The 27762-nt window shown below is 56.1% G+C and overlaps 1 protein-coding gene across 4 annotated transcripts in view; it reads right to left on the reverse strand.

Moving 5' to 3' along the window:
• Nucleotides 1-4020: 4020 nt before the first annotated feature.
• NF2 (NF2, moesin-ezrin-radixin like (MERLIN) tumor suppressor) overlaps nucleotides 4021-27762 on the reverse strand; it is an 84177-nt gene continuing 60435 nt past the window's right edge. For 2 of the 4 annotated variants that reach the window (XM_075534860.1, XM_075534858.1), the window contains 10 exons: nucleotides 27131-27265; nucleotides 24585-24659; nucleotides 23448-23561; nucleotides 20715-20837; nucleotides 20027-20244; nucleotides 18895-19000; nucleotides 16234-16361; nucleotides 15048-15213; nucleotides 13586-13630; nucleotides 4021-6373 (listed from right to left, as the gene is read on the reverse strand). In XM_075534860.1, the coding sequence (XP_075390975.1) occupies nucleotides 13595-13630; nucleotides 15048-15213; nucleotides 16234-16361; nucleotides 18895-19000; nucleotides 20027-20244; nucleotides 20715-20837; nucleotides 23448-23561; nucleotides 24585-24659; nucleotides 27131-27265 (1101 nt within the window). In that variant the 3' untranslated portion in view covers nucleotides 4021-6373; nucleotides 13586-13594. The remainder of the gene's footprint in view (nucleotides 6374-13585; nucleotides 13631-15047; nucleotides 15214-16233; nucleotides 16362-18894; nucleotides 19001-20026; nucleotides 20245-20714; nucleotides 20838-23447; nucleotides 23562-24584; nucleotides 24660-27130; nucleotides 27266-27762) is intronic. The other 2 variants (XM_075534859.1, XM_075534857.1) reach the window with 1 other exon arrangement.

Here is a 27762-nt window from a genome sequence, read left to right on the forward strand (position 1 = left end):
GAGCGGAGCCGGCTTTAATGAAGTGGGCTAGCCCCAGGCCCCAGTGATTTCACGACTCGGTGGCTACTTCCCTGAGGTAAATGTCACCTGGTGAGGGGGGATGGGCAGTCTCGGGTGAGGGAGGGCAGCAGAGTGCTGGGGGCCAGGGAAGCCCATGGAATGCTGACGGGGACCCCAAGGCCAGGCTGCACCCAGTTGGCGTTGACCACTTCACAGGGACAAGCGGCGTCCCTCTCCTCAGTGAGCCCCTAAGAGCCAGTGTCCCCACCCACCTCTCCCTGGGGGTGGTGAGGGGGTCTGGTGACCCAGTGGGGGGGTGCGGGGGGGGGGCAGGTGGCCTGTAAGATGTCCCTACTAAGAGGCTGAAGAGCAATCACCACAGGGAAGCAGCTCGCGCTAACAAACCAGCTGGGGCTGCCATCAGGAAGTCCAGCAGCTCCTCCAGAGAGAGATGGGCTTTCTACCTGTCAGCAGTGACAGCCTGGGACACGCACCGGGGCAGTCCCAGCCTGCACTGCAGGGACTCTAGGAGCAGCATCAAGCCACAGAGCCCCAATCACTCTCGGCCTCAGGGTGACGGCAGGTCCCTCTGCTCCTTCTGTTGCCAGGACTTTGGTACCCACATGACGTGGCTCTGACCAAAACACTGTGACTTCACATGGTGATCTCGCCAGGTCCCTCAGTCCCTTGGGAGCCATCATGGTGTCCCCTCCATTCCCTCCTGGTTGTAAGGAGCCCCTCCAGGTCCTCCCAGTCCTGGGCCTCCCCCAAAGACATACCAGCATGGACTGGGGCTTGCTGCTGGGGCCCAAGGCCCCGAGAGGGTGCTGCCCTGGATCCACTGTCCATTCAATCCAGGGGGAGGTGGCCGCTCAGGCTGGGAGCTGCTTCCTGCCCCCCTCCTTGGTGTTGGGGGATCTTCCTAAGTGGGGCGGGGAGCCCTGGTATCCCCAGCAGCTCTCCCTTCCCTGGGAAAGCGCAGGGCGGGAGCAGAGGCACCGTATTAATAAAAGAATAGGCTACTGCTACCAACTCCACAGCGTGCCAGCTCAGAATAGCAATGTGCTTTCTCCAGGCAAACGCGACTCCCCAGGTGTCAATGCAAATTCACTCCAGTTAAGATGAAAGAGGGTAGCTTCCCCTTTGCTGGTTGATATGAAGGACTTAATAGATTCAGCCTCAGGAACTTGGGCTGGCAGCCTGAAGGCTGGGGACTAGGGGGTCTGGGGGCATGGGCAGGTCCCCACTGGCTCGAGGGCAAAGCAACAGTCAGCCTGCTCCCCACCCTCCACCTGGGCTGGCTGGAGCCAGAGCCTGTCTGGTCCATGCCCACTGCCCCTCAACACTGGCTCGGAAGCTGGCACCACAACCTTCCCTCCGGACCTGGCTCGGAAGAACCAGGGGCAGGGGCTGGCTGATGCACTGGCTGGCCTGCAGGCCGGAGCGTGGGGAAAGTGGCCTATGAAACGGCCCTGCTAACACCCCACCCGCAGAGTGGAAATAAGGGTCTCAGCTCCCGTGGCCCAGATTTGTGCTACACACGTGTGTGTGGACACGGAGTGTGGCGGGGGCTTCTCACTAGGACTTACAGATGGGTGGGTGGGGGTGGAGCTCCTGCTCCCAGGGCAGATGCCTGGGCCGTGCTCTGCTGGGATGGCTTTTGGGGGCACCTGGGCCCCAGTGGACAGAAGTGCATTTGGTGGCCCTGTCAACCATGACATCTCTCCTTCAGGGGCTCCCAGGCTGAGCCACAGCTGAGGGGTGGGAGACACTACGTGGGGCTCAGCTGTGGCAGGTGTGTCACGGGCTCAGATGGGAGACTTGGGGGTGGGGGGAGGTCGGGCAGTAGGCAGCAGGATGTCCCTACAACTGTGTCAACTTCACTCCTGTCTCTTGGGGAGCTGCCTAGGCAGGTACTGGCCAGGAGACCCCCCCCCACCCGACGCCTTTGCTTTTGTTTACCAACTTAATTCCTTCCACTCAAAGGCTGCCTCCCTGAGCGCGCGGTGGGTAAAGTACATCATTTACAGCCGAAGTGGGCAAGGCTCCAGGGGACTTCTGCCTGACAAGGAGAGAGAACTGGGTCACTGCGAGGAGTGTGCTGGGCTGCCTTCCGGGGCCCAGGCACCCCAGGCTGGGCCTGGGGTGCTCCTCTCTTCACCCAGCCTGTGCTCCCCCGGGGCCCCAGTCAATGACTGACCTGAGCCATGGGCATTCACGTGACAGAACCAGCACATGCTTCGGGCAGCCCCAGTCCGGTTGTGCGTCACCTCCTGGGCTCTGCGACGGGCAGCAAGCGAGCAAACAGCGCAGCAATTAGGCTCCGTGCAGCTCATTAAGCTCCAGGCGCAGCTGAGTCGGTGGGGAGCACACGTGGGCCTGGGTCCATCTGACCATCAGGGTCCCCGGTGCTCACCAAAGACCAGTCAGGAAAACAGCCCCTGCTCCTGCGTGGAGACCCCACAGGTGATGCTCCTGCCAGCCGTGTTGACTAGGATCACGGCTGGGGAGCGGCCGGCAGGGCTTTAAACCCTTAGTTTGTGATTTCCAAGCCAGTGTTCTTCATGTCCCTCTCTCTGGGGCTTGCTACAAGCATAACCTTCCTGTGTGCCGGGGCCTCTGGGATCCACAGCAAGGGGGCCCTCCGTCCATCACGCCTTGTTCTTAGAAGTCTGGGCACTTCTGCCCGGCCCAGAGGGCCGGTGTGCCAGGGGAACCAGCGGTGCAGGCCACAGCCCGGGTCCGGCGGGGAGGTGACTGCGGCAGCTGCTCAGCGGTCACAGGCCAGGGGCTGCCAGCCCGTGGAGAGAGAAGTCGTGCCAGTGGGGATTGGAAGACACCGTGGGGTGCCGCTCTCAGTCAGCCCCAGCTCTGTGGGAGCTGTCCAGCCTGAGCTTTGGGGTTCCCAGCAGGGCTGGGACTGCAGCTCCTGGCTCCCGCCCTAATGCAGTCATGACAGGCTGCCAGGGAGCCTGTGGCTGGGGAGGGGAGGGGAGGGGAGGGGAAGAGCCCGTGGTCTCCTGGTCAGGCAGGGAGACCAGGCTTCGGGATGCCCGGGGGGAGTTGGGGGTAGGCAACGGCTCGGCAGACTGGCAAGAAATTGGATTAGACACGGCTGCGGCAGTCTCCAGGGAAATACCTTTTCCCCGAGTTCTGCTGCCAGGCCCCGTCATCAATGTGAAGGTGGGCTGCCCCAGGGAGGGGCTGCCAGCACCATCCTGCAGCAGGGTGGACGAGGGGCACAAGCTCGGTCAGAACAAGCTGCAGGCACAGAAGGGAGGGGGGTATTGTTAACTAACTCTACCCCCGCCCAATGGAGACGGGGTGTCTGCTCTCTTTCAGGGCTGTGTCTGTAAGGTGGTGGACCACCTGGGCGGGTAAGCGTCCATCCTGCGCAGAGCATACCTGTCTTTGAGAGGTGGAGGATCTGTCTGTCCAGTGACCAACTCGCTCTATGATGTGATATGGCGTGTAACGGAAGCCCACAAGTTCTGATTTTACCCGTCTTCACATACACCCTTCTAAGTAACTGCCGACTGGCCTGTACTGTGGCCGGCTTTGGTTTGGTTTTTGCGGCCAAGCTCCTGGGCAGAGGTATTCTAGACTCGTCTGTCTCTTAATAAATGACCTTTATCCATTAGACACAGCAGGAAATGAGGCCTGCATCGATGGTTCCCAACTTCACCTGAACGTGCCTCGTGGCCCCCCGGCGAGCAGAGTGCACTGCAACCAGGCAGAACGAGACGACCTGGGGAGGGGGGTGAAGGTGCAGCCCAGTGCCTGGTGGTCGGCAGGTCTAGGCTGTGCGTAGGCAGCGGGCACAGGTCCAAATGGAAGGCTGGGCAGCTGTCTGGGGCCTTTGCCACTACCCTGCCGGCCTCACAGGGAGAGGGGTACGTGCTGTTGGTATGCAGAGGGGCTGAGGGGCTAAAGCTGCAGTCCTGGGCATGCAGGTGTGTGTCCCAGAGGTCTGTCCCCACCACTCAGCAATAAGGACGCCAAGGGAGCCCAAGATGGACTTTTTACAGCTTACGACTTTTATTAAAACCACCATTTAAATTACAACAGTTCCTAGGGTAGAAAAGAGCCTCCATGGTCAGCCCTGACAGGGGGTGGGTGGGCCCAGGCCCCCCAGGAAGGAGTACCATGTGACATCTTTGAAACCCGAGCCCCCAAGCAGTCTAGGGAAGCCAGTGCTTGGCCCGGGGTGGGGTGGGGTGGGGGGGTAAACAGCGGGCCAGCCAACACCCCACCAGGGTGGTCTTCAGGGGCTTCCAGGCTCCAGCCCCGTGCGTCAGCAGGAACGTTACCATGGGGGACTTGCTGTCAGACTCAGGACTGGCTGCTCTGGCTGAGAGAGTGGGGGAGGGAGGGAGGAGACTGCCCCTACGATTACCAAACCAGGTGCGTCCTGCCTGGGAGCTGTGGCTGCGAGAGCTGTCAGGATGGAGGAGGCAGCGGAGGCAGCCTCCTGGAGCAGCAACTTCTCCAAGTTTCCTGACTATGGTGTCACCAGAATCCGCCCCGCCAGGGCACTCCTGACACCCTTCTGGACAGGCTCGGCTGCCCTCAGCATGCTCCCGTAAAGAGAACAGTCACCTCGCCCACAGGCTGCGTGTCTGAAAACCAAGCTCCTCTCCACACTGCACCCAACAGGGCCCCCAGGGCCAGCTGAGCGGGTTGTTGTCAGTTCCGCTACCTGCGGGCGTGGGCTCCAGCCCAAGGGCCCTTCCGCTCAGGTCAGACCCCAGCCGGCACGCTGGCCTTTCTCCACTTCAGACACAGTTATATAAAAGTGAAGCCCGACAATGTTTCTACAAATCGCCACCGTGTGCTGTACCCCGAAGCCAGCTAGAATTACATTTACAGGCCAGGAGGAAAGTAACTCACGGTCGAAATGCAGGTATAGGTACGTGTTCAGCTTGAGGCGACAACCGCCAGGTCTCACACCTCAGACTCCTGGGCTTCACCCCTGAGGAAGAGGGAAACTCCGGGGGCTCTTAGAGCCCGTCACCCGGAAGCTCAGGCTCACGTTCCACATGCAAAGCCCTGCCCCATGTCTAGGGGTAGAGAGTGACACAGGTGCTGGGTCAGCCTTACTCGGGGCAGAAGGGGGCTCTCCACGAGCATCTCTTACCCAAATAGAAGGGCCAGAGACCTCCGTTAGCTCTTAGGAGTCTGCCACACCCCACAGGCCTTCACCTTGTAAGCTTCTTTCTGCTGATTAAGCCTTGACACCTGCCTGGCCCAGCAGCCAGGTGGAGGGGTCTGACTGGCTCTGGTTGACGCCATACTCCTGAATCTCGCAGGGAGGGGCCCTATGGGGAAAAGTCCAGGGAGCCCTGGTAGTGCAGATGACTAAGCACTCAACCACGATGGGAGAGGCTGTTGGTCGGGCTGCACCTTGCAGCTGTGCGGGAGAAAGACCTGGTGCTGTGTCCTCAGAGACGACGGCAGCCAGGAAACCCTGTGGGTCGGAGCTAACCGGATGGCACTTGGCAGTAACTGAGGGACAAGGGCAATAGCCCAGTGTGGCCCAGGGAGCACAAGGGGTGGGCCCACAGGCAGGTGATTGGATCAGCTGGGAAAGGATGTCCAGTCTGGAGCCGGAGAGCAGCTGGCCAGGGGGCTGCGGGGCCACCAGCTGCCACAGACTGAGGGTGCGGTAAAGCCCCGAGAGGCTGGTAGGGGGCAAGGGAAGGCAGGCAGGTTCTGTGAGAGGCAGATCCCTGCAGAGCAGCTCTGCTGGCGGCACCTAAGCTTCTCTGCTGGCAGCCAGCCCCTCTTCACAGGTTCTGCTGAAACTCTTCCCCCACGTGCAGCTGTCTTTCCCATCCCCCAGCGGGCAGCAAGGACTTCCTCAGGGTGCGGGCCCAGGGACTGTTCCCTTGCTGCCGCCGTGGCTGTGTGGCCAGCAGGCCCAGCACGCCCAGCTCCCTCACATTGCGGAAGCCCCGAGTCCTGGGCACCTCACTCCCTGTGCCCTTTTCTCAGTGGGCCAGGAAACGCCAAGTCAGACACACAGCACAGTGTCCTTGACAATAAAAGCTTAAGATCCCACATCGAAGAGGAGAGACAGATAGTCCTTTAAAGAAAGTAATGACTCAGGTCAGGAGAAGTAGAACCCCACGAGAGAACTCTCGGCAGGTCACAGTTCAAGGCAATTGCACATGAAGGGGGTTGGCTCTGCACTTAGCCGGAGAAAGTTCTAGAGCTTCTGTGGAAGCTACTGCAAGCCCACCTATAGCAGGTCCCCAGGGTGGCTGGCCCGTCCTACTGGTGCCGCGGCCACAGTGGCAGGTCCTGGGTGGCGAATCCCCTGCTAGAGCTCTTCAAAGAAGGCCACTCGGGACTTGGCGCTCTGCAGGGTGAGCTGTGGGAGACAAGACGGGAAGGAGTCAGCTCCTGCTTGCACACCAGGCCCTGTCCTGCCTCTGGGTGAGCTCAGAAAGTGACTTGCAGAAAAGGAAGCCGATTCACAGAGACACCCAGCAACTGCGGGCACCCTGAAGACGTTTCCAGATTTGCCCAGGAATCCAAGCCAGAGATGACAGATGAGATGCAGGCCAGAGGGATGGCTAGTGAGCATGTTGGTGGGACGTTTTCAGAAGACAGGGGGCTGGGCCTTTTCATGGGTTCACATTCTTGTCTTTTGAGATCCCCCTGCGCTGTTGGCTGCAAGGGTGCTAACCCAGGAGGCGGACTCCTCACCGGTCACAGGCCTGTCCTCCCACCCTGGAAAGCTTACCTGTCTCCACTCTGTTCCCCAGGAAGACCCACCCGGAGCCAAATGTCCCCGTGGGCTTGGTAACTGGGGCTGGCTCATGCGGGAGGGCAGGCAATGTCCAGAAGCCCGGCCATTCTCTGGGCCTCCTCCCAGGAAGGACGCTGCACCGAGAAGATGACAGTGGGGGGGGTGGCAGGTGCCCAAGGCACAGAACTCAAGGGCCTGAGGATGCAGGCTAGAGCCTAACTCTGCAGCCACTTCCCAGCCTCCTCCAGACTGAGCCATCCCTGCTCCCAGATCCACTTGGGTCAGACTGTGCTTCACACTGAGCCCCAGTCCTTCCCACCGTCTCTGCAGGCAGGGGCACCTTCATATCCAGAGCACGTAGCCAGGCGCTCAGCTCTGAGGAGGAGCTTAGACTGTGCTTGTTGGATAAGATTCAGATCACAAGGACGGGGCGGGGCAAGAGCCTCAATGATACCCCATCTCTCTGAACCCCTTTCTTCGGGTGTGTGTATGTGAGAGAGAAAGAAAAAGAGAGAGACAGACAGACAGACAGACAGACAGACAGACAGACAGACAGACCCGGTTAGACTGCATGGTCTGGTTCCCAACCTCCTCCTCAGGAATGCCCTGGTCAGAAGAGAGCCAAGATTCTGTGCATGGCTCTACCCAGGGCGGGGGAGGGAAGACTAAACCCAGCCACTTCACCATCAAAAGGCAGGCAACATCAGTGTGCTCGAAACAAGACAGCTGGGGAGTGACACTTCAAATCCTGCCAAAGCTGCTGGCCCCAGCGTCCCTGACAAACCAGCCCAGGCGCAGGAGGCTGTTCCTCCAGGGAGCCTGTCTCAGAGGCCCTCTGGGAGCCTGGTTCTGATGGGAACAGGGAGAGCCTCTTGTCTCCCCCGGGAGGGAGCAGAGTGTGAAGATCAGAAAGAGCCTGGCGGGTGTACCATGACCCCGAGAAGCAGGATGGCGCCTGAGAAAGGGCTGGAGGAAACTCAGTGTCTCCACAGCCAGCTGCCTGGCCCTCAGGGCATCTCTGACCAGGACCCTGCCTGGGCCACTCTGACCCTTGACCCTGATCCCCAAACTGGCTATGTGGCCCAGGGCAGGTCTCAGTCCTCATAGTGAGGCAGGCGAGAGCCGCCCCTCCTTGCAGGGTGCTGGGCGGACTAATTGTTTAACGCATGTAAGCTCCCGCCGTGCCTGGCACACGCTGAGCACCCGACAGCTGTTCTTACTAATCACACGGCATGCTTCTCCACTCTCCCCCTACCCCCCACCCCGCTCCCCAACTTCCTGTGGGGGCAGAACTCAGGGCCGAGGGTGGTGCTGTCCACGGAGGCACGACAGGCAGATGCACCGAGAGGTCTGGCCACCTCAGCAGGCAGAGAGCCTGGGCCTGTGGGGCCCAAGTGCCTCCTGCCCGCTGCACAGTGCTGGCTCTAAGAATTCCTGGATGCTCCTGCCGGGGAGTTAGTCTGGCTGCCCCTCGAGCTGCCAGCAGAGGGTTCTGGCAGCTCCGGCGGCACTGGATTCCAGTTCCTGGAGCATGTGCTCGGCAGGACACAGAGTGCTGGACGGTGGGCAGGGCCCAGCTCTCGGCCTGCACACCCCCTACCTGTACCTCGGGGCCCAGCCTCACCTCTTATCCTGCCAGAAATTGCCCCTTGGGGCCTGTCTCAGTGTCTGTACACTGCTCCATCCTATCTCCAGAGGGCGGGACCCATTCTAGAAAGCTCCCCAATGATCACACTTACAGGCCAGCTTCAGACAGAAGGGTTTTGTGAAAGGGGGAGGCTCAGAGGGAATAGTTCAGAACTTGGCCTTCATAAAAGACCCCCACTCTGCCTCTGTGGCCTTCTCCTACAGCAGCAGGTCTCCACCTTCCTCACGCTGCGACCCCCAACCATAACATTATTTTCGTTGCTGTTTCAGCACCATCATTTGATACTGTTATGAATCGGGCAACTCCTGTGAAAGGGTCGCTCAACTCCCAAAGGGGTTGTGACCCACAGGTTGAGAACCGTTGTTCCGGACTCATGCGAACATAGAGCGGCATCCCCGGTGTTAGCTCTGCCACATCTTGCCCGTCTGTGTGAAGTGACTGGCAGGTCTCCTTGCACATCAGAGCGGCGGCTCTGCTTCTAGAGCTACAGGGTGCGTGGAGAGGACCCCAGATGCAAACTGAGAACTGAAGCTGGTCTCCTGAGTCCCACCCATCAGCCCACATCCCAGACGCCTCGCTGCCCTAGCCACCCACCCCTACCCGCCCGCGCCTGTTTGAGCAGCAGCAGGCTCACTGTCACCCACGCACTCCAGTGGATGGTGAAGCAGGAATGTCCAGGATGCAGCCATACCACGAGGCTCCCACAGCATTCCTCCAGGAGCCCTTTGCAGCCCCAGGTGCCGGGGCCGTGGCAGACGCTGCTCAGTCACCCAGGCCTGCCTCAGCCCCCAGCCTCAGTCCTTCAGAAGAGGAGGGCGAGGGGGTGGTGCTCTGTTCAAACGTGGCAGCCACCCCAGAATTCACAACAGCCCGTGGCAGGAGCCACAGCCGAGCTCCTCTGGAAGCGCTGCGAGCCTTAATGCGGCCGAGCGCGGCCCGCGGCTCAGCCCGGCATTCTGGCCAGTCCCCAAGATGACTGAAGAGCAGGGTTTCCCCATCAGGCACCGTCAAGTGCTCTCTCCAGCTGCCTCTTTACATCTGATGACAACAAGACATGTGGCCACGGGCACAGGTGGCAGTCAGTCCACTCGTCTGGCCTGGCTGTCAAGTCTGTCACTAATCCAGTTGCACCCTGGGAAGACTGCATCCTGTCTTTCTCTGCTGCACATACAGACGACTCTGAGCCACCCAGGGTGCCTGGCGCCCTCTTCCTGCCCGTCTCTCCCATTTCACCAGCCGTGGTGATGGCCACCAGGCTGTGAAGGGGCACGGCCAGGGCTCCTCAAACAATCCACGCTGTGTGGCATGACAGGAACGGACACATCTGGCCCCTTACAAAGGGCTGTGGCTGCTCTTCGAGCCCTACACAGGACTGGCTACTTGGCTTGAGAAAAGTCCCCAGGGCCTGGAGACAGCACGCCAGAAGGCACCGTGACACACCCGGAGCTCATCTCTCTAGTGGGCCAGCGAAGGCTTCCAAGAGTGCCCCCTGCTGGAGTATGACAGCACAAGGAGGCGGGCTGTCCTCTAACTGTCCGTGTGCAGGGTCGGGTGGGGGATCCGGAGGACCACTGGGTGCATCAGCACGGAGCCTGCAGCAGTGGGGCTGCTTGATTAAGAAGGAATTACACTTTCATCAGCACACAGAGAAAGCCGATTCGCAGGGCCGTACTGTGATTATCTTGTTCCTATAGCAAAAGCGGGTGGGTGGGGGTGAGCAGGACACAGTGCCACTTCAGCTGTCATCGGAGACAGAAGGAGGCTCTACAATTAAGCTGGAGAACAGAACTCATCAGAGCCCCAGAATTCCGCCAACTGGTCTCCAGGGGCTTCGCCTCAATCCGCCCATCCCCAGGGAGGAGAGAGGAAGGGAGAGGCGCAGCCTAATTTGTTTTAAACAATAAGACCCACAACAGTGAACCCGTTTTAGATGCTAACCTAATAACTCTAGGCGTGGAGATGCTGCTTGTCCCATAAAAATGCGATGGAATTGAAATGCAAGCCCTAAAATCGTGTTATCCTTCCGCTCAGCCACTCCACACTGAAAGTTAGAGTGCCGGGGACGGGGAGAGGCAGAGCAACACATGGTTGGTTTTCTGGTGCCTAGACTCACAGCAGGAGGTCAGCTCGGAGGCAGACAGGTGACAGGTGGCCCAGTAGCAGCAGCAAACTCCTGCATCTTCTGGTGTGGGGGGTGATACAGGTCCCCCTTCAAACAGAGCTGAGGAAGACTGGGTACCGAGGTGGGGGTAACTGCTGGAGGTGGGGGTCGGGCTGGTGAGGTTTTCCTGAGGCCCTGCACTTCAAGCTTGAATCCTTTATCTGCTCTAGAGCTAAAGCTGCCAGGGAGAACCCTAAGGGGCTGAAGCTGCAGACCGGGTGCTCCCTCCTGCCCATGGGACCTCAGGGCTGAAGCTGCAGACAGCTGCCTGGAATGTGGTACCTGCCTAGGTCTCCAGACACCCATGGGATGCTGGTGGGGCCCTGTGCCACACCATCCTGCCACCTGGAAAATGGACTAATTGGCTTCATTCGCCTCACTGGGCAGGCAGGAGAGAGGCTAGCCCTACTGAGCATGCTGCCCTGGTGCCTCAGGGGTAAAGTCCCGCGAGACCAATGTCGTTGTTAAATTGCCCACATCAAAGGAGAAATCGTGGCAGGGATCAAAAGCAAAGAACCTCGTGCCCGAGGACCTTGCCTGCTTCCTGTCCCTTCCCTCCCACGGCTGCAGTCGCAGTTTAAAATCCGGGCCGGGTGCCGAGTGCACTGCAATCTGCTGCCAGTGCTGAGGGACCACGCGGATGCTTTATGGCATCAAATAAGGCCCTGATCAGGCCCGCAGGCACCTCCAAACCCGAGTGCAGACTCAGCAGATGAAGTAGCACCTCCCAGCAGAAATGGCGCCCGGAATGGGAATTTTTTGGAAGAGTCTGGCAGAATCTTCCATCCAGAGAGCTATCAAAACAAGCAAAGCTGCATGAGGGGCAGCTGAGGAGGGAAGCGTTTTGGGTGTGTGAACTGAGGCTGAGAGGGAACGCCAGGTCGCCGCCAGTCCAGGAGCAGGGCCTGGAACCAGCCTGAGACTCCTGGGCCTTCCTGTGCTCCCAGCCAGAGCCCCTGAGAGTTCACCCACACTAGGTGCCGCCGCCGCCGCCTCGTGTTCCTCCACCCTCCCAACTGGGACACTGCAGCATTCCACCAACAAAGGTTCTGGAGCCAGGGAGCCTGAGCTCCGTCTTCCCAAACGGGCAGCAGAAGTGGAGACTCTCAGTCCATGGGGGTCCTGTGGAGAAGTGATCCTTCTAACCACATCATTAAGTCTAAGTGATTTAGTAACACCCTCAAGGCCCGCTAAATAGACCACAGGGTCACCGAGGGAGGAGGTACTGGCGGTTTCCGTCCACTGTGCGGATGCTTTTCCCGCGGCTGCACCTCTCCCTGAGATGTGCCACGGCCCCAGGCCACTTCACCAGCCCTGTGTCGGTAGCCAGGGGGAGTCAGAACAAACTAGAGATGACATTGGACTTGTAGGCCTGTTCGTCCTCTGGCGGCCAAGGCCACAGCCTGATCCGAGGGCCAAAGCATTCTAATAAAGGCACTTTCTCCACTCCATGGTCTCCAGGACTCTATGTCTGCCTATTGCCTTTGAACCTCCAAGCTCCCTCAGGGACAAGGATGAGTTTGCTGGGACTCAGGCCAGCCCGGGACTGAGTGTGAAAGCTGTCTCTGGGAGGGGAGAAGTGGGCCTGCTCTAGGCCTGCCTGGTCACCGCTCACATCATCAGTACCGCTGCTTCTGAAGGCTGAAGTTCAAGTCCAAGCACCTGCGTCCCTCCCCATCCTTACTCAGAGACCTAAGGCCGAGGCACCCTCTGCCCATGAGCCAGTTAGCTGCCCAGGATCCCGCAGATCCCCAGTTCTGGCCTGACTTAAGATGCAAATGGCAAGCCAGTTGCACTGATTATCAATTGGAAAAATGGAAATGTGATGAGTTAAGATAAGCAGGAAGAGGAAAACAGACCCTTGTAAACCCAAATTGGGCATTAGAAGGAAGTACAGAAGTTAATTCTGGCTGCTGGATTTTTTAAAGTTTGTACTCTACAACCCATGGAAATGAACGCAGTGCATAAGCTTGCTTATCACAGAGTGTGGAAAGGCATGCGGGGAGGCGGCCCAAATTACAGGGTCACCAGCGGTCTTGTCCTTTCTCGACTTTCAAACCCTGACTGAGCTCGTCCTGAAACCACTGCCCCCTTCTCTAGGCCAGGACCCTGGGAGTGCTAGAGAGAAAGGCAGTGGCAGCCGAGGGCGGGCCAGGCCCCTTGTCCTCCCAACGGTTCCTCCCTGAATCAGCTCAAGGGACGCCTAGCCCCCGTGGGTACTGGGAGACCTCTCGGAGGCAGCAGAGATGGGCAGCAGGAGGAGGAACATACTAGGCTGTGGGGGTTAGAACCACCCACCACCTTTTCGTTGAGAAATAACTGATGGCAGGATGTCACTTTATGACTGCCTGGCACAAGAGGAGCAGCCCTCGTTCTGCGAGCTCCTCCCACTGCTGTTGGGTGCTCTCTGCTGAGCCGCAGACGTCCCTCTGGCCCCAGGCCACACCAGGCCGCTGAGAGCGGGAGCAGAGGTGGCCTTCAGCGCACGGAGGGCCCAGACAGGGTGCTCACTTACTTACACTTCAGCACCCTGTGCTAGCTACGGGCCTTCCTGGAGGAGAGAAGGGATGTGCCCAGAAAGGGAGGCTTGGCAGGCGGGTGATGAGCACGCTGCCAGGTGAGACCACACGTCTTTAGAGGTGGTCACCCCATGAGCCAGACACCGACGACAGTGAAAGCAACCAGATCGACCCCATTTCCATGCTCGGGTTATGATTTATGGCAACACCACTAGGACGCAGGACTTTTAGACACACCTGACTGCACAAGAAGCCATGACCGTCCCCAGCCCAACAGTGACACAGGTGTGAAGGACAACTGATTTGAGGATTCGGTGACATGCTCTTCAGAAGGAGGCCGCGTCCCAGACCGGGGCGAAGCCTGCTCTCAGACTCGAAGCATGCTGCGGCCAGCATCCAGGCGCCCTCGGCCCTGCCCACGGACGGTGACAGGCAAGCTCATGCACGGGTTAGTATCACAGAGGAAGTACCACCACCACAAAGAGTACCTGGGGAGAACCTACTTTGAGGGCTCAAATGCAGATAGGTCTTCTGCCTTGGACTTGAGGCTAAACCAGCAAAATAAGATGAAGAAAAACAAAAACATACCCTTGTGAAATCAACAATGCCACATAAGCCACTTGAAAAATGCTCAGGCCTGAAACCACGAAAAGTGACTTTTATGGGCTGGTTTGGAGGGCTCCCCGACTCCAGGCGCTGAGTCGGCTGCCTCTGAGGCCCAGCTCACCCCCAGCCTGGGGCCGAGATGCTGGAGGCGGGGAGGCCCTGAGGCAGCAGCTCCCCGGACAGTCATCATTTGACGGTGCTCTGCTCACTGGTTAAGGCCTACCTACTCTCTTCTTTCCCGTCACTTTTGCTAACTGTCTCATCATTTTGCTATGGAAGGGAAATCTGATAAACCCAATGGGGAAGGTCTTCCCTTCTAGGTCACACTGCAGAAAGGAATGCTCTAGGAGCAAAGAGACTAACTGGAGTCGAGGCAGCAGTCAGTCCTGACCCTCCAAGCATGAGAGGCAAAGAGCATTCTGCTTAAACACAGACAACACAGGAATGTCTTCGAGCCGGAGACCACTGGAAAGACTAAAGACGAACTCAAACCACGCTCACTGCCATCACTTGGTGCCAACTCCTGGGGGCCCTGAACAACAGGCAGGGTACAACTGCCCCTGTGGGTTTCCAAGACTGACTCTTTTATGTGAGTGGGAAGCCTTCTCTTTCGCCTGTGGGGAGCTGCTGGTGGTTTCGAACTGCTGACTGCGGTTTGCAGTCCACCACGCCTCTAGGGCTCTTCAAGACTGAGGCCAAGAGGTAAAAATGAACAGGCACTAGCCTGATGCTGGACTATCAGTTAAGAGCAGAACAGCAGTTGGCAGGAGAGGCTCCTTCACCTAATGCCCAACCTAAGAGAAGTGACTCTCGGGCTGCTCATGAGAAGGGGACTCAGCCTCCTCGACAATTTTGCAAGCTCAAAGCACTGTGGACAAAGAGAAAGAAATGGCCATCACCGTTGCCACGAAGCCCCATCTTTTATTTTATTTTTTTTTTTTTTCGAAGCCCCATCTTTTAAAATGTGATGGTTCTCCTGGAGTACTGCCTTTCAAGTACAGAAAAATGTTAAAAATTCAGACCCCGGCCTCCAAGTCAAGACTGGCATCGCAGCATCCTTGTCCTTTCCAAACCTCGAGGACCCGAGGAGGGCCCGCTACTGACGACCCCCGTGCACTGTACGGCCCCATCCTGGCGGGCTTCCCTGCTGAGCGAGGGCCCGGGGCGCACCCGCATCGGGAGTCCGGTGCACCCGGGCTCTCCACACAAGCTCCACTTCCACCCGGCGCCCCTTCTGCCCGAGTCAAGAGTTCCTCAACCAAGCACGTATAAAGGAGGACACGAGTCCACGGCCCAGCTGCTGAGGAAACCAGATGCCCCCTCCCCGCTCCCGATGGGCACGAGACCAGGGGGCGGTACCTTTCTGATGGTGTTGTGCTTGCTGCTGGTGCCGCCCCTGTCGGCGTGCTCGCTGTGCAGGATGTCCAGCGCCGTCTCCCTCTCCTTCAGTTTTAAGGCCTCAATCTCCGTCTTGAGCTCGCTGAGTTGCTCCTGTAGGTGCTTGCTCTTCTCCATGTACTCCACTCTGCCGGCAATAGGATTGACGGCTCAAGCCTGCTTGATGGCCGCCGCCGCCTCCATAAAACGGGCTTACCCATTTGTCGGCCACTGGACATCCCCTTGCAGAGGGGTCTCGGGGAGGAGATGAGCCAAACAGGGTGTGACGTAGCAACGATGAAACATACAACTTTCCTCTAGTTCCTAAATGCTTCCCCCACCCCAACTATCATGATCCCAATTCTACCTGGCAAGTCTGGCTAGACCAGGGGATGTACACTGGTGCAGATAGGAGCTGGAGGCACAGGGAATCCAGGGCGGATGATCCCTTCAGGACCAGGGGTGTGAGGGGCGATACTGGGAGGGTAGAGGGAGGGTGGCTTGGAAAGGGGAAACCGATTACAAGGATCTACATGTGACCTCCTCCCTGGGGGACGGACAACAGAAAAATGGGTGAAGGGAGATGTTGGACAGGGCAAGATAGGACAAAATAATAATTTATAAATTATCAAGGGCTCATGAGGGAGTGGGGCGTCGGGAGGGAGGGGAAAAATGAGGACTGATGCCAGGGGCTTGGGTGGAGAGCAAATGTTTTGAGAATGATGAGGGCAATGAATGAACAGATGTGCTTTACACAGTGGATGTGTGTGTGGATTGTGATAAGAGTTGTCTGAGCCCCCAATAAAATGATTAAAAAAGGGGGGGCTTCCATTTGTCAAAGGAAGGAAAGCCTTTTGCAAACTCTCACCGGAGAGAGCGCTTCTTTCTGAACAAAACCCCAAAATGACCCCTGCCACCTCTAACCATCTCTCTGCTGTGACCCTTCTCAGAGCAGTCACTCCAGTTGGGCAACTTCTTCTGGCAGGTCATGGCCACTCCACGTGTTCTGGGACAGCCTCTCCTAACCATGGCAGGAGCTCACTCTGCCCCCACAAGGAAGGAGAGTCCTACCGCTGCCTGCAAGCAGACCCCCTGAGCACCCCATCCCCCCGACTGGAGTGGGGTGTGGGGTGGGGAATGTCAGGGCAGGGCCCAGGAGGCTACGTACTTTTCTTTCTCTATCTCCATGGAAAGCCGCTTCATGTCAGTGTCCTTGAAGTCGAAAGGCAGGCTGTCCCCAATGAGGCCGAAGCTTGGTATGTCAGGAGGCAGTGGGGCTGGAAGTGGGTTCATGGGCTGTGAATGAGATTAGAAGGTTCAGGTCACAAGAGAACGAGGACACTGCTGCATTAATAACTGGCCCAGGGGCACATGAGCCCCTCCCCTCCGGCATCACCATGACTCCTTGCATGCAGGTCACGGCCAGGTGGGCTTCCCTGGAGAGGTCCCCTCCAGGAAAACCGTTCCTCTCTCCTTGCACCTCTGCCAAACGAGCAAACCTGCACTCAGAAACACCCAGACCCTGCGCTCTGAGAGGCAGGCAGCAAGACAGGCTTTCCGGCCTTTGCGAGCCGACGGTTGTGTTCAAGAAACAGGAGAGTTTGCAGAGCGTCACGACTCCCTCGGGTGGACACTGTAGCCGGGGAGCCAACAGGACTGCGAGAGCTAGGGAAGGTGCATTCGAGGAGAGGCCGTTATGCTGATTCAGAGAACGTTCCTGAAGGCGCAGCCTTTCAGGCAGGAGAGTGAACTTCCACAGGCATGGCAGGTTCCCAGAGAATGTGGGACACTGACGATGGGCCATCAGGAAAGGGTGGGTAGGGATGGGAGACTGGGACCAGACAGTGCATGAGGCCTGGGTCTTAAAGAAAGAGGCAGAGAATGGAGTAATTCGATTTGTTTTAGGAAATTTCTCTTCTCAGAACAAAAGGATGGGTGTCTGAAATATGGCCCCTGCCTGCCTCTCTAACCTCTTGCCCTACAAAATAGCAACAGGACGGTGTGTGCTCCCTTGAGGCACTTGGCTCGCCCTTGTCTCGTCCCTGTGACGTAGGCGCCCTGGTGGCATAGTGCTTTACACGTTGGGCTGCCGGTCAAATGCATAGCCAGCCACTCACTGGGAGAAAGGTGAGGCTTTCTGCTCCCATGAAGACTTAGTTTCAGAAACCGCCAGAGGCAGTTCGACTCTGTCCTGTGGGGTCCCGTGAGTCAGCGTCGGCTGGATGGCAGAGTGGAGTAGCTTTGCCCCTCCCTCCTTCCCTGGGGGCCCTTCTGGAGCACTAGCATCTCTCCCCAGGGCCATCTGGACCCCAGCTCTCTCTCTGCTTCGCTGAAGCGCTGAGTTGTGTAAGGACACGTCTCATTTCACTCTGCCATCATTTTTTACTATGCCACCTTCTCCCAACTATAATTTCCCGACAGCAGAATCTGCCTCCTTCTCATCTCTGCTTTCTTCAGGGAGTCTGGGAGTCTTCAGTGGGAAGAGTGAGAGCACAGAACACTGGGTGGTGACAGAACTGAGGCTAGGTGCCAGGCAAACAGTGGGTTTGTCCAGACAATTCAAGTTTGGGCCCCTTTCTATAAGCACGTCACATGTAGAGGTGCCTCTGCAAGGCAGGTGCTGAGGGCCGTGCCTCACTGACTCTGGAGCGCATGGAAACGAAGACGTCCACCCAGCAGATCTAATCAGGAGAACGCACACTACCAAGGTCAGAGCAGTGCAGTGATGCTCAACGACAAAGGAAAGGCCAGGAAGATGGGCTGGTTAGACAAGTTCCGATACAGTTATATACAGAAATGGGGCTAAAAGTGGACACATGCCGAGCTCATATCAAGGACACAAATAACTGTGTAGAAAATGATGGCAACGTATGTACAAACGTACTTGATACAACTGATGTATGGGATGGTGTAAGAGTTGTAAGGGTCCCAATAAAATGAGGTTTTTTTTTTTAAAGTGGATACAGATGATCTCCAGGATTTGTTGTTAAGCCAAGAGTACACTTGGGACAGTGTATGACAGCCACTGCCGATGAGTCAGAGCCCCCCGCCCCGAGCAGCAGAGCTGCTCCACAGGGTTTCCAAGGCCACCCGACTGTGCGGGAGCAGCCAGTCTCACCTGTCCACCAGAGTGGCTGGTCTGAGCCACTGACCTTTTGTGCTCAGTAGCCCAACACGTCCACCCACTGTGCTGCCCTGTCTCCTTTAGAACAAACACTGCGTCATTTGCTCCAATGAGTGTTTTGAAAATACATCTCTTTGGCATCCAGCCCTTGTCTACTGTACCCTTCATCTCCTCCCCACCTACTTGCCCTCCAGTGCTCGGCTCTGGTGCCCTCCCTAGACCTCTCCTGACTCTCACACACCTGTTTGATGACAGGATAGCCAGGTTGCTGGGTTGAATGCACCTAGGGAGGCAAAGGGCTCCTCTATTTCATTGAAGCTGGGCTCCTTGGGCCCAGGTTGTGATTGGCCGCTGGTGGCATGCAGACACTCCGAGGGGATGTGCGTGTGGACGGCCCAGGGAAGATGGCATTCGGCTCAGCAGAGGGGCTAGAGAGCACATTCTCTCTAGGAGAATGCGGGCCTAGAGCCCTTAGAAACATGTCATTTCTGAGTTAGACAAGCTCCTGTTGGCTGTCATCTAGACAACCAGGGAAGTGGTAAACTGGTCCAAGGGCAAATGGCAGGCCAGGGACGTTGTAAACCAGCGCCCACATAACTTGTTCTACAGGAACGGCTCCCTGGGAAGCCACTGGCAGGTGAAGCACAGGGTTAGGGACGAGAACAGGTCACCAGGATGTCCACCAGTGGCCGTCCCAGTGCTCACCGGGTAGGTAGGCTTGGTGGTGATTTCCAGGAGCTTCTGCTTGGCTCTCCGCTCAGCCTCTCGGGCCTCCTGCAGGTCTTGTTTCAGCTGATCGGCCTCCTTGGCCCTGCCAGGGAAAGTGGGGCTGTCAGCTGCACAGGGGACGCAAGGGGGGCTGTAGGATCACCAGAGAATGGTGGCTGACAAGTCGAACCAGGACCCTGGGGGTGGGGGTAAAGACAGTATATGAAGCCAGGGCTTCCAAAGCAGGACCATGCTCCTGGGAATGATGCATTTCTTGTGGAGAATCTAAACTGGGAAAGCAGGGACACAGGAACACAAGAATCAAATACAAATCTTTGCCATGGCTGGTGCCTGGAGGGAGGGGCCAGTGCTCTGTATTTGTGCATTTCTGGTAACAGTGGGCTGGCCAAGCTCGTCTATCGGATCCCAAGGGGCAAGAGATGCAAGAAGCACCACTGCCCGACGGCTCCCAGGCGGCTGGTGCAGAGCCATGCCCTCAAGAACACAAGTTGGGTGTGGCACTGAGAAGCCTTGGCAGCAGCACCAGGTATACAACTGGGATCCACACCCATGGAGGTAGGCCCCGGAGCTGGATGAGACCCAGAGGGCACAGCAGAGCACTTGGCAGCTGAAAGCCTCATCGCCAGACCAGCAGAACCACGTGCTACGGGGAACCCCTGGCTGCAGTGCGAGTCTCTCAAACTCCAGATGACAGCTCCATCCCTCGAATGGTGACAGGCTGGGGCATCCGGTCCCCTCTGCAGGACAGAGCACTAGCAATGGCTTCAGGGAAGCAGGAGCCTTGATCCTGCTTTCAGGGAACTATCTGTTGTTCCCCTGTCCCCACCACCAAACAAAAGGACAAAAAACCTCGCCTGCTCACATCTCCTCCGCTGTGGACAGGCTCAACGGCTTCCTGCAGACAGGCTTCAGAGGGAGAGGGGCTGCTTGCAGGGCACATGCCAGACTGGAGAGGTGGTGTCAGGGGAGCTGAGTCCCGATGCTCATCTAACAGAACTTAGCCTGCCCTGCCCGGTCAAGGACCGACCCCTCCCCATCCCAGCCGGTGGGAAAGCAGCTTTAGATGGGGGGTGGCTGGCTGACTTGGGGCGGGCCCCTGCCCGCTGACCTCCTCTCGGACTCCTCAGCCATCTTCAGGGCCAGCACCTCTGCTTCCAGCACCTTCTGCTCCATCAGGCGCTTCTCTTCCTCAGTTCGGATGGCTGTGGCCTTGATTCGCTGCATTTCCTGCTCAGCCTCGGCAGCCTTCTGCGCCAGCAGCTTTGCCTCCTCTTCGGTGATCTGGGCCTTCTCTGCCAATAGGTCGGCCGTCTCCTCCGACCGCATCTGCAGAGAAGAGGGCGGCTAACACCCAGGTCGGCAAGAACCATCTCGGGCTCCTTCGGACCCTGACGCCCACCTTTTCAGAAGGGCCCCAGAAAGAGCCACTCCAGCTGCAGGCTGTGCTTTATGAGGGAGAACACCCACTGGTGCGTTGTTCTCTCCCTTGACATCAGTGGTTCAAAACCAGAGGTGATTTTACCCCTAGGGGGCATGTGGAGGGGTGTTATTCGCAGGCATGGCCTGGCACACATACCACAATGCCACGGCAGACAGTCCTGCCCTCACGGCCAGCCCAGGCCTGCTGCGCAGCCACCTGACCTCAGTCAGCCTCTGCCAGCGCAGGTGGTAAGGAAAAGCACCTGTCTGGGGGTTATTTTTTCAGGCTGACTTATCAGGTGTGTCCGAGAGAAGTTCCCCAACTCCAGGCCGTCCTGAGGCCGCCAGCCCCCCAGGAGCCCGGCCTCGGGAGTCACCAGAGCTTCGTTGGCCATGGTTGCTTCCTCTTTCATCTGCAGCAGCCTCCTCTCCAGCTCGTCCCTCGTGCGTTCTGCCTCCTCTCTCATCTGCTTCTCTCGGGCCAGGCGCTGCCGCTCCATCTGCGGGCACAGCAGGCACGGTCAGGGTGCCACAGGGTCCCCCTTTTCCCCTCAGGAACCCCCTGGGCCCTTTGATTCGCTTCAGGCCGCCGCCGCCCTTCTTGTTACCACCACCCTCTTTCTTTCCAAACCACTTGGCAGGTGAAAGTGGTGTCTTTTGGGAAGAAAAAAAAAAAAATCCCGGCAGCCAGTCTCTACCGGAGGAGAGCGGCAACATTCCCAGCATCTGTGTGCTGCAAAAGCGACCTTGCCAGCCCCACTTTTGGCCGGAAAATCTCCTGCAGCTCTGATCTGCAGGCACGGTGCAGGCTTCTTCGAAATGGAGCTCCTCAGACAGACGGCTTTCTCCTCTGCTCAGACGTGCTGCTCACCATCTCTAGTTCCCACACCCCCTCCGCCCGCCTGGCGTGGGGGCATGGAGTCGTCTGGTGGGGGGCACCTGAGACGGCCACTGCTGGGGCCAGGCTGGGAGCATAGCCCCTCCCCAGCACGGAAGGCATCGGCACAGAGCCCTGCCATTCCTTCACCTGCAAACTGCCCCAATGGGGCCACAGGCTGAGCTTAATCAGGGCCACATGCACAGGACAGCTGCTCCTCTCTGTGACTTCCAGGCACTAACCGAGTTCAGAAAGCAAGAGCCAGAAGTGACCCAGACCTGATGTCTTTCTCAAATAATGTTCACCTAACACATTGCTTCAATCTTATCCCAGACTCCAGCGACACAAGATTACTAAGGCAGCTGCTAAACAGTAAGCCCTTCAAATGCATTGGGACTTGGCAGAACAGCGCAAAGGTGAGCAATAAAATACGGTTCTGTTCCCTGTTTGTCCTCTTGTAGATCAATGAGAAGCTTGGCCAATTTGGTTTCAAATTTCCATTGTCGCTCCCATTAAGTGGATTTTTAAACAAGAAAATCCCGCCAGTTGCTGTGGAGCCACTGTGACTCATGGACCCTGGTGTCACTGTGCTCTACGGGGTTTCCAGAGGCTGGCTTTTTGGAAGTAGGTTGCCAGACCTTTCTTCTAAGGTGCTTCTGGCTGCGTTGGCCCTGGAGGACCTTTTGCACAGCAGCCAAGTGTGCGATCATTTGCACGCCCCCTCCCCCAGGGACTCTGTCACACTCAGAGAGGAGCCCGGCGATCCCTTTCGGTGCCCAGCAGCCTCCTTTCCCTGAGGCCACCACCCCATTTATAAAGCAGGTGATCAGTGACAAAGACATCCAGCTATGGGGTGCCCTACCCTGTGGGACACGGAAGGTGTCTCAGCACCACATAACAGATGAGAGCCCTGAGGTCTGGGAGGTCACAGAGGAAGCCTCAGACGGGGCTGCGTGAGCAGCGTTTACCCCACAGGGCCACGGGGGCAAACTAGGTTTTCCCCGGTGCTCAGGGGCCAGGGCTGTGCCCACTGGTCCATGGGCAGGCCAGGCCTGTGGGGTATTTGCGCCAGTCACCACCAGGCCCCGAGGCCCACTTGCTCCCAGCTGCTTTCAGATCTGTCACTCTAAGCCAGCAGTTTTTAACCTGTGGGTCTAGATGCCTTTAGGAGTCGAACGACCCTTTCACAGGGGTCACCTAATACATCCTGCCTGTCAGATATTTACATTACGATTCATCACAGTAGCAAAATGACAGTGATGAAGTAGCAACGAAAATCATTTTATGGTTGGGGGGTCACACCACATGAGGAGCTGTGTGAAAGGGTTGCGGCATCAGGAAGGTTGAGAACCACTCTAAGCTCTGCTCAGCTGGAGAGGAGGTCATGGAGGGGTCTTCTTGAAGTTTCCTCTACCACCCTGTGCTGGCTCAGATGGCCAAAACCCATTCCCCACCCCAAGCACCCCTAAAGTGCTCATCCAGTGCCGTTACCTCAAAGAGCAACGAGGAAGAGCTGAAGGCACGCTGGATCAGGCCGGGCACGTTGTCAGTACAGGTCGGAGTACAGCACACAGACCAATTATTGCACCTCAGAGCCCTCAAGTCCGGGGCAGCCGACTGCAGCTGCGATCTAACAGCACCCCCAGCCCCAGGCACACAAGTGGCAGTCTCAGAAGCCAGGATCAAATGAGTTGTGTGGGTGTCAGGGAGCAAGAAAGGTCTGCACTGAGGAAGCTGGTGCAGCCCGAGTCCTCGGCTCCTCACTGGGCCCTGCCCGTTGCGGGTGAGGAGCTGCCTGGCAGCTGTGGCGCGGGCCTGCAGCGGGCAGGGCCGCCGAAGCCTAATTAGCATTCCAGCAGCAGGCACTGAACTGCCGCCGTGCATTCTATCACCATCTAATTAGAAAAGGAGAAGGCCGGGCAAAGGAGACAGGCAGGCAAAAAAAAAGGCAGACAAGAAGATGGGGCTGGAGGCACACGTGCGCTGCTACCTCTTCCCCAACTTTACTTCACAGCGCGGGATTAGCGAGAGAGCTTTCTGTTATACCTCTTCTTCTATGTCTCCAGAGCTGAAAGCCCACCAGCTGGTCACTGGCCAAGAAAGATCCAGCAGGAAAAAGGTAAAAGCAGATGTGTCCATGGCGGATGACCCCTGCCAGCCCATGGCCACTCCCTGCCTCCTGGGCCAAGACCGAGCAAGCAGTGGCAAAGTCAGTTGAAGCAGTCCTGCTCACCTGCTTTCTAGCCTTCTCCTCCCTAGCCTGGGCTTTCATCTGCTGAACTTCCAGAGAGTCAGCCTTCCTCCTCCTCATAAACAGGTCGTGGTTCCCGATGCAGAGCTGGAGAATCTGGCCAGGAAAGCGGGAGACGTGTCAAACCTGCAAACTGACTTCTTGGCCTAGCAGCTCACCAGTGTTACAGCTTCACCTGTGGGCTCCAGGGGTAGTAGGTAACTTGAGAAGGCAAGAGCTGAATGAAACACCCTAACATCAACCAACAGCCTCTTGTCTTTGCTGCTCTGGAGGCAGGCAAAATAAAGGGAGCTCAGGTAAGCCAGGAGGCAAAATTGATAAGGCAAGGGAGGAAGAGAAGACACATTTTCATGTCTTTTGGAGGCATCTTATTCTTCTAATTGAGATTGGGAATATAGGCTATTTTGTTTGCCGGGGGGGGGGGGGGGGTACAGCGGAGTGGGGGTGGGGGTGGATCCCTTCCTCACACCTCACACAAAAAACAATTTCAGAAGATTGAAGGCTTAAATGTGATGATCAAAATTTTGAAACTTTTAGAATATAGAACACTATCTCTATGATCATAAACCAAAAAGAACTGAACACACTGCCATCGAGTTGATTAGAACTCGGTGACCCTGTGAAGACAGCACAGATATGCCCTATAGTATCTCTGAGGCTGTAAATCTGTACCCAGCAGCCAGCGGTGAAAGGGGCTGACTCAGCAGCTGGCTCAGTGCACAGCCCACTAAGCCACAGAGCTCCTTTTAAACAGCATTAGGCATGTGCCGCTTCCTAACACACAGTGAGCACACAAGCGTTCCTTTTAATTACTCAGTATATGTTATACACGGGCCTTCAAAGAGTTCATAGACAAATTATGTTTCCCATTCACTCTTTGAGGTCCCCTTGTATATACAATATGAACCCTATTATATGTATAAAGAACTTCAACAAAACTAATTACATTTTTTCTGGAAAAAGAAAGTTCCTCCTAAGACCGAGGTAGGCCTCTGTAGCTAAGCTGAAAGCCTCCCTCCCTGTAGGCCTGCAAGACGGCACTCCTACCCGTCAGCAGAAGCATTCTGTGTCTCAGAAGAGCTACACTTCACAGCAACAAAAACTGGGAGCTCCACTTACCAGTTTATTAACACGAAGCTTGGAGGAGTTAAATTTGAAGACGTCAATTTTTTTATCCAGTGGTTTAATCGTAAACTGAAAGAAAGAAGCAGAAGACTGTTTCAGATACACAGCCTACAATATTATCATCAACATGGAAATTGCACAAAACCCAGCAAGCTCTGTCAGAGACCCAGCACAAGGCTGCGCCCAGTCCTCACGTCCTGCCACCCTATTACTAAACTAAAGTGAAATATAAACCCGTGCGCAAGACGAGGCTTGCCCTCTGCCACCAGTTATGGTGCGGGCGTGTGAAAGGGACGCTTGGTAACTGAAACGAAGAACCCTTGGTGCGTTCCAACTTTGAGGGCAACGCTTGGTGGGGCCACTGCTGAGTCTGTGGTATGAGCTGAGCCTTCAGGAAGCTCACCATTGAGTGGGAACCAGACTAGCAACAGGCAATCACTCATGAAATTACAGGATAAATTAATAGCTCCTTATGTGATCCAAATCCCCAATGTCTTAGGGTATTCAGAGTAGATCCACAGAGGGGACTTAAACTGGTCTTGAAAAGAAGATGAGAGAGAAGATAAAAGGTGGGCTGGAGGGCCATGGTGTTCACACGGAAACAAAGGCAGAGGCAGGGAAGGAGCATGGTGCGTGTGAGAGCCGAGTGAGGAGAGGAGAGGAGAGAAACCGGGGAAAGAAGTGGAGGATTTGTAATAAGTAGGTTGCCAAGGTCTGAGGGTGGTGGGTGGGTGGTGTGTGTGTGTGTGTGTGTGAGAGAGAGAGAGAGAGAGAGAGAGAGAGAGAGAGAGAGTCAGAAGGACCGATATTTGACACAATAATATATTGGGCATTACTAAAAATTTCTGAACACAGGGATGATTTGATGACAGCCATTAACAGACGGCACAGAGCAAATGTGAAGAGTGGAGGGTAATAAGAGAAGAAAAATTGAGTTCCTGAAATTGAAAGGGAGAGAAAGAGGAACGGTAAGGATCAGCTGGCAGCTTCGTAGGAGAACCCAGGGCCTGGCTCCTGGACCGGGAACCGTGTAAGAAGCACCAGCAGCAGCCAGCGTTCCCAGCCTTCCCTGATGGGACCAGACAGTAACCAGATCTCAATGATGTACTTAAATATGGACACTCTTTTCCAGGCAAGACTCGCTAAGCAGCTAAACACGCTTGGGGAAATATTATCTTGGGCATTTCTTTCACATGCTATATTGTCCAACAAGGACTTAGCACACTGTGGGCCAAAAAAAAAAAAGAGCCTTTGTTTCGCTTACTGAGGAGCAGGATTGCTCTTGTGCAGGCTGCTATTTATGAATTCTCGGTGCTTATTTTTGGCCTTGCCATCCAACCCCAGAGCTGTCAGCGGGAAGCCACAAGTAGTGGGGAAACCACAGGCTCTGTACCATGCCAGGACGCACACAAAGAATCAATGGATCACTTAAAATAAACTCACATTTCTGTGCTGACAGCTTGGCTGTCATGCATAGCTACCCAGACTACTTCCTATTATGTCAAGTCAGCTTGGGGCCCCTCACTGCCTGCGTTACTGACATGATAGAACATGATGGTGCCTGGCCCCTGGAGAGGGCAGATTAGAGTTTATTGAGTGTAACTGTACTGGGGGAAGACTTTGATCCTTGGCTTCTTTGAGAAACGAGTGCTTGGGGAGCCTTTAGCACACAAATGTGTACATGTACACTAACCAGATTCCATGAAATTTGAGATGAACAACTACAATACCATGGCACACCTACTTGCCTTCAGTCTTGTGGAGACTTCAGAGGAAAAAAAAAAAAATCTCTAAAAGCTCATGGTCTAACGACTTAGAAAAAGTTCCAAGCTAGGATATTTCAAAGAAAGAAGCTCAACCGGGAGGCAAGAAGAAAGGAAGAAGGGGGAGGGGGGAATTGCAGAATTGCAGCATCTGGGAAAGGCCATTTTGTATAGAAACATTTGAACTCTAAGAGTGTTTAAGCTATTCAAACTTGCTTATTTTCAAATGCTTATCAGCACATTAGCCTTACCATCTCGTCTGTGTCATTCATGAGAGATGCACATGCATGCAATACACACATGTAACGTATATGCTCAAGTGTAAGCAGAGTTTTCAGCACATCTTTAATACAGTTTTTGTTGTAAAATTAGGTGCCTCGGCTGATAGGGTCGGCTTATACTAGAGTACATACAGTATATATTTTCTGACCACATCTATTAAGCTTTGGACACAGTGAGGGAGCTTGAGCTATATCAAACTCAAAAAGAATTTCCCACCAAAGAGAGAAAACCACGTTAAAAGAAAAGAGGAAAGGCGAGATTTTTGGTTGTGTACTGTTCTGTGGGGCCTGGCCCTGGCAAGCTGAGCTTCTCAGCCGCTTGTTGGTCCCTAGTGGGCGACAGTACCGTTCTGGAAACACTGGAAACTTAACCACCAAACCCAAAGCCTGGGACCTGGAGGACATCCCTAGTAGAGGAGGGTGGTCTGGCAGGGAAGCTCTGGTCAACGCGAGGGACGGGATGCTCAGTGGCATCTGCAGGACAGACAATGCCTACCTCCTTGTCGCTGTACGAGATGTTGCGAATTTCGTTCCATGGGAAGGAGATCTTGGCGGTCAGTCTGTTTTCGGGGTCGTAGATATGAAGGCCTAGCGCGTCCACTCCAAGCAGCAGCTCTGTGCCCTTTTTATTCTGGAGAGCCAATAAGAACAGCACTGTCAGTGCCAGCTGAGGCCCCAGACTGCACTCAACGTTCCCAAGAGGCTGGCACGCACTGCCACACACGACACGCTCCAAACTAGTGCCAACAGAAAGCACCTGTGGGGCCTCCAGCTTCCTGAACTGAGGCAGAGGCAAGACCTCAAACGCCCTTTGGAGGGTCGCTGGGGGCTTTGGTCACTGGTGAGATGGCTAAAGCAGGGCGATCCGAGGATTGTCAGCTCTCAATCATTTGCACCAAGAGACACGTTGAAGACAGACAGCACACAAGCAATCTACTCACCGAAAAGCTCAAGTTCTCACTAAGTAACCTGGTGATCAGAAGTGTGGGACCCAAATCACTGGAACTAAATCCTTTTATTGTGTAAGAAAAATGGTTGGACTAACGGAAACACTAAGTGTTGGGATCAAATGATCTTGTGCAATGTTACCATCGGGCATCAGTATGATAAAGCGAGCGAATGAAGTAC

This window comes from Tenrec ecaudatus, chromosome 16 (assembly GCF_050624435.1).
Source record: "Tenrec ecaudatus isolate mTenEca1 chromosome 16, mTenEca1.hap1, whole genome shotgun sequence".
Lineage (NCBI taxonomy): Eukaryota > Metazoa > Chordata > Mammalia > Afrosoricida > Tenrecidae > Tenrec > Tenrec ecaudatus.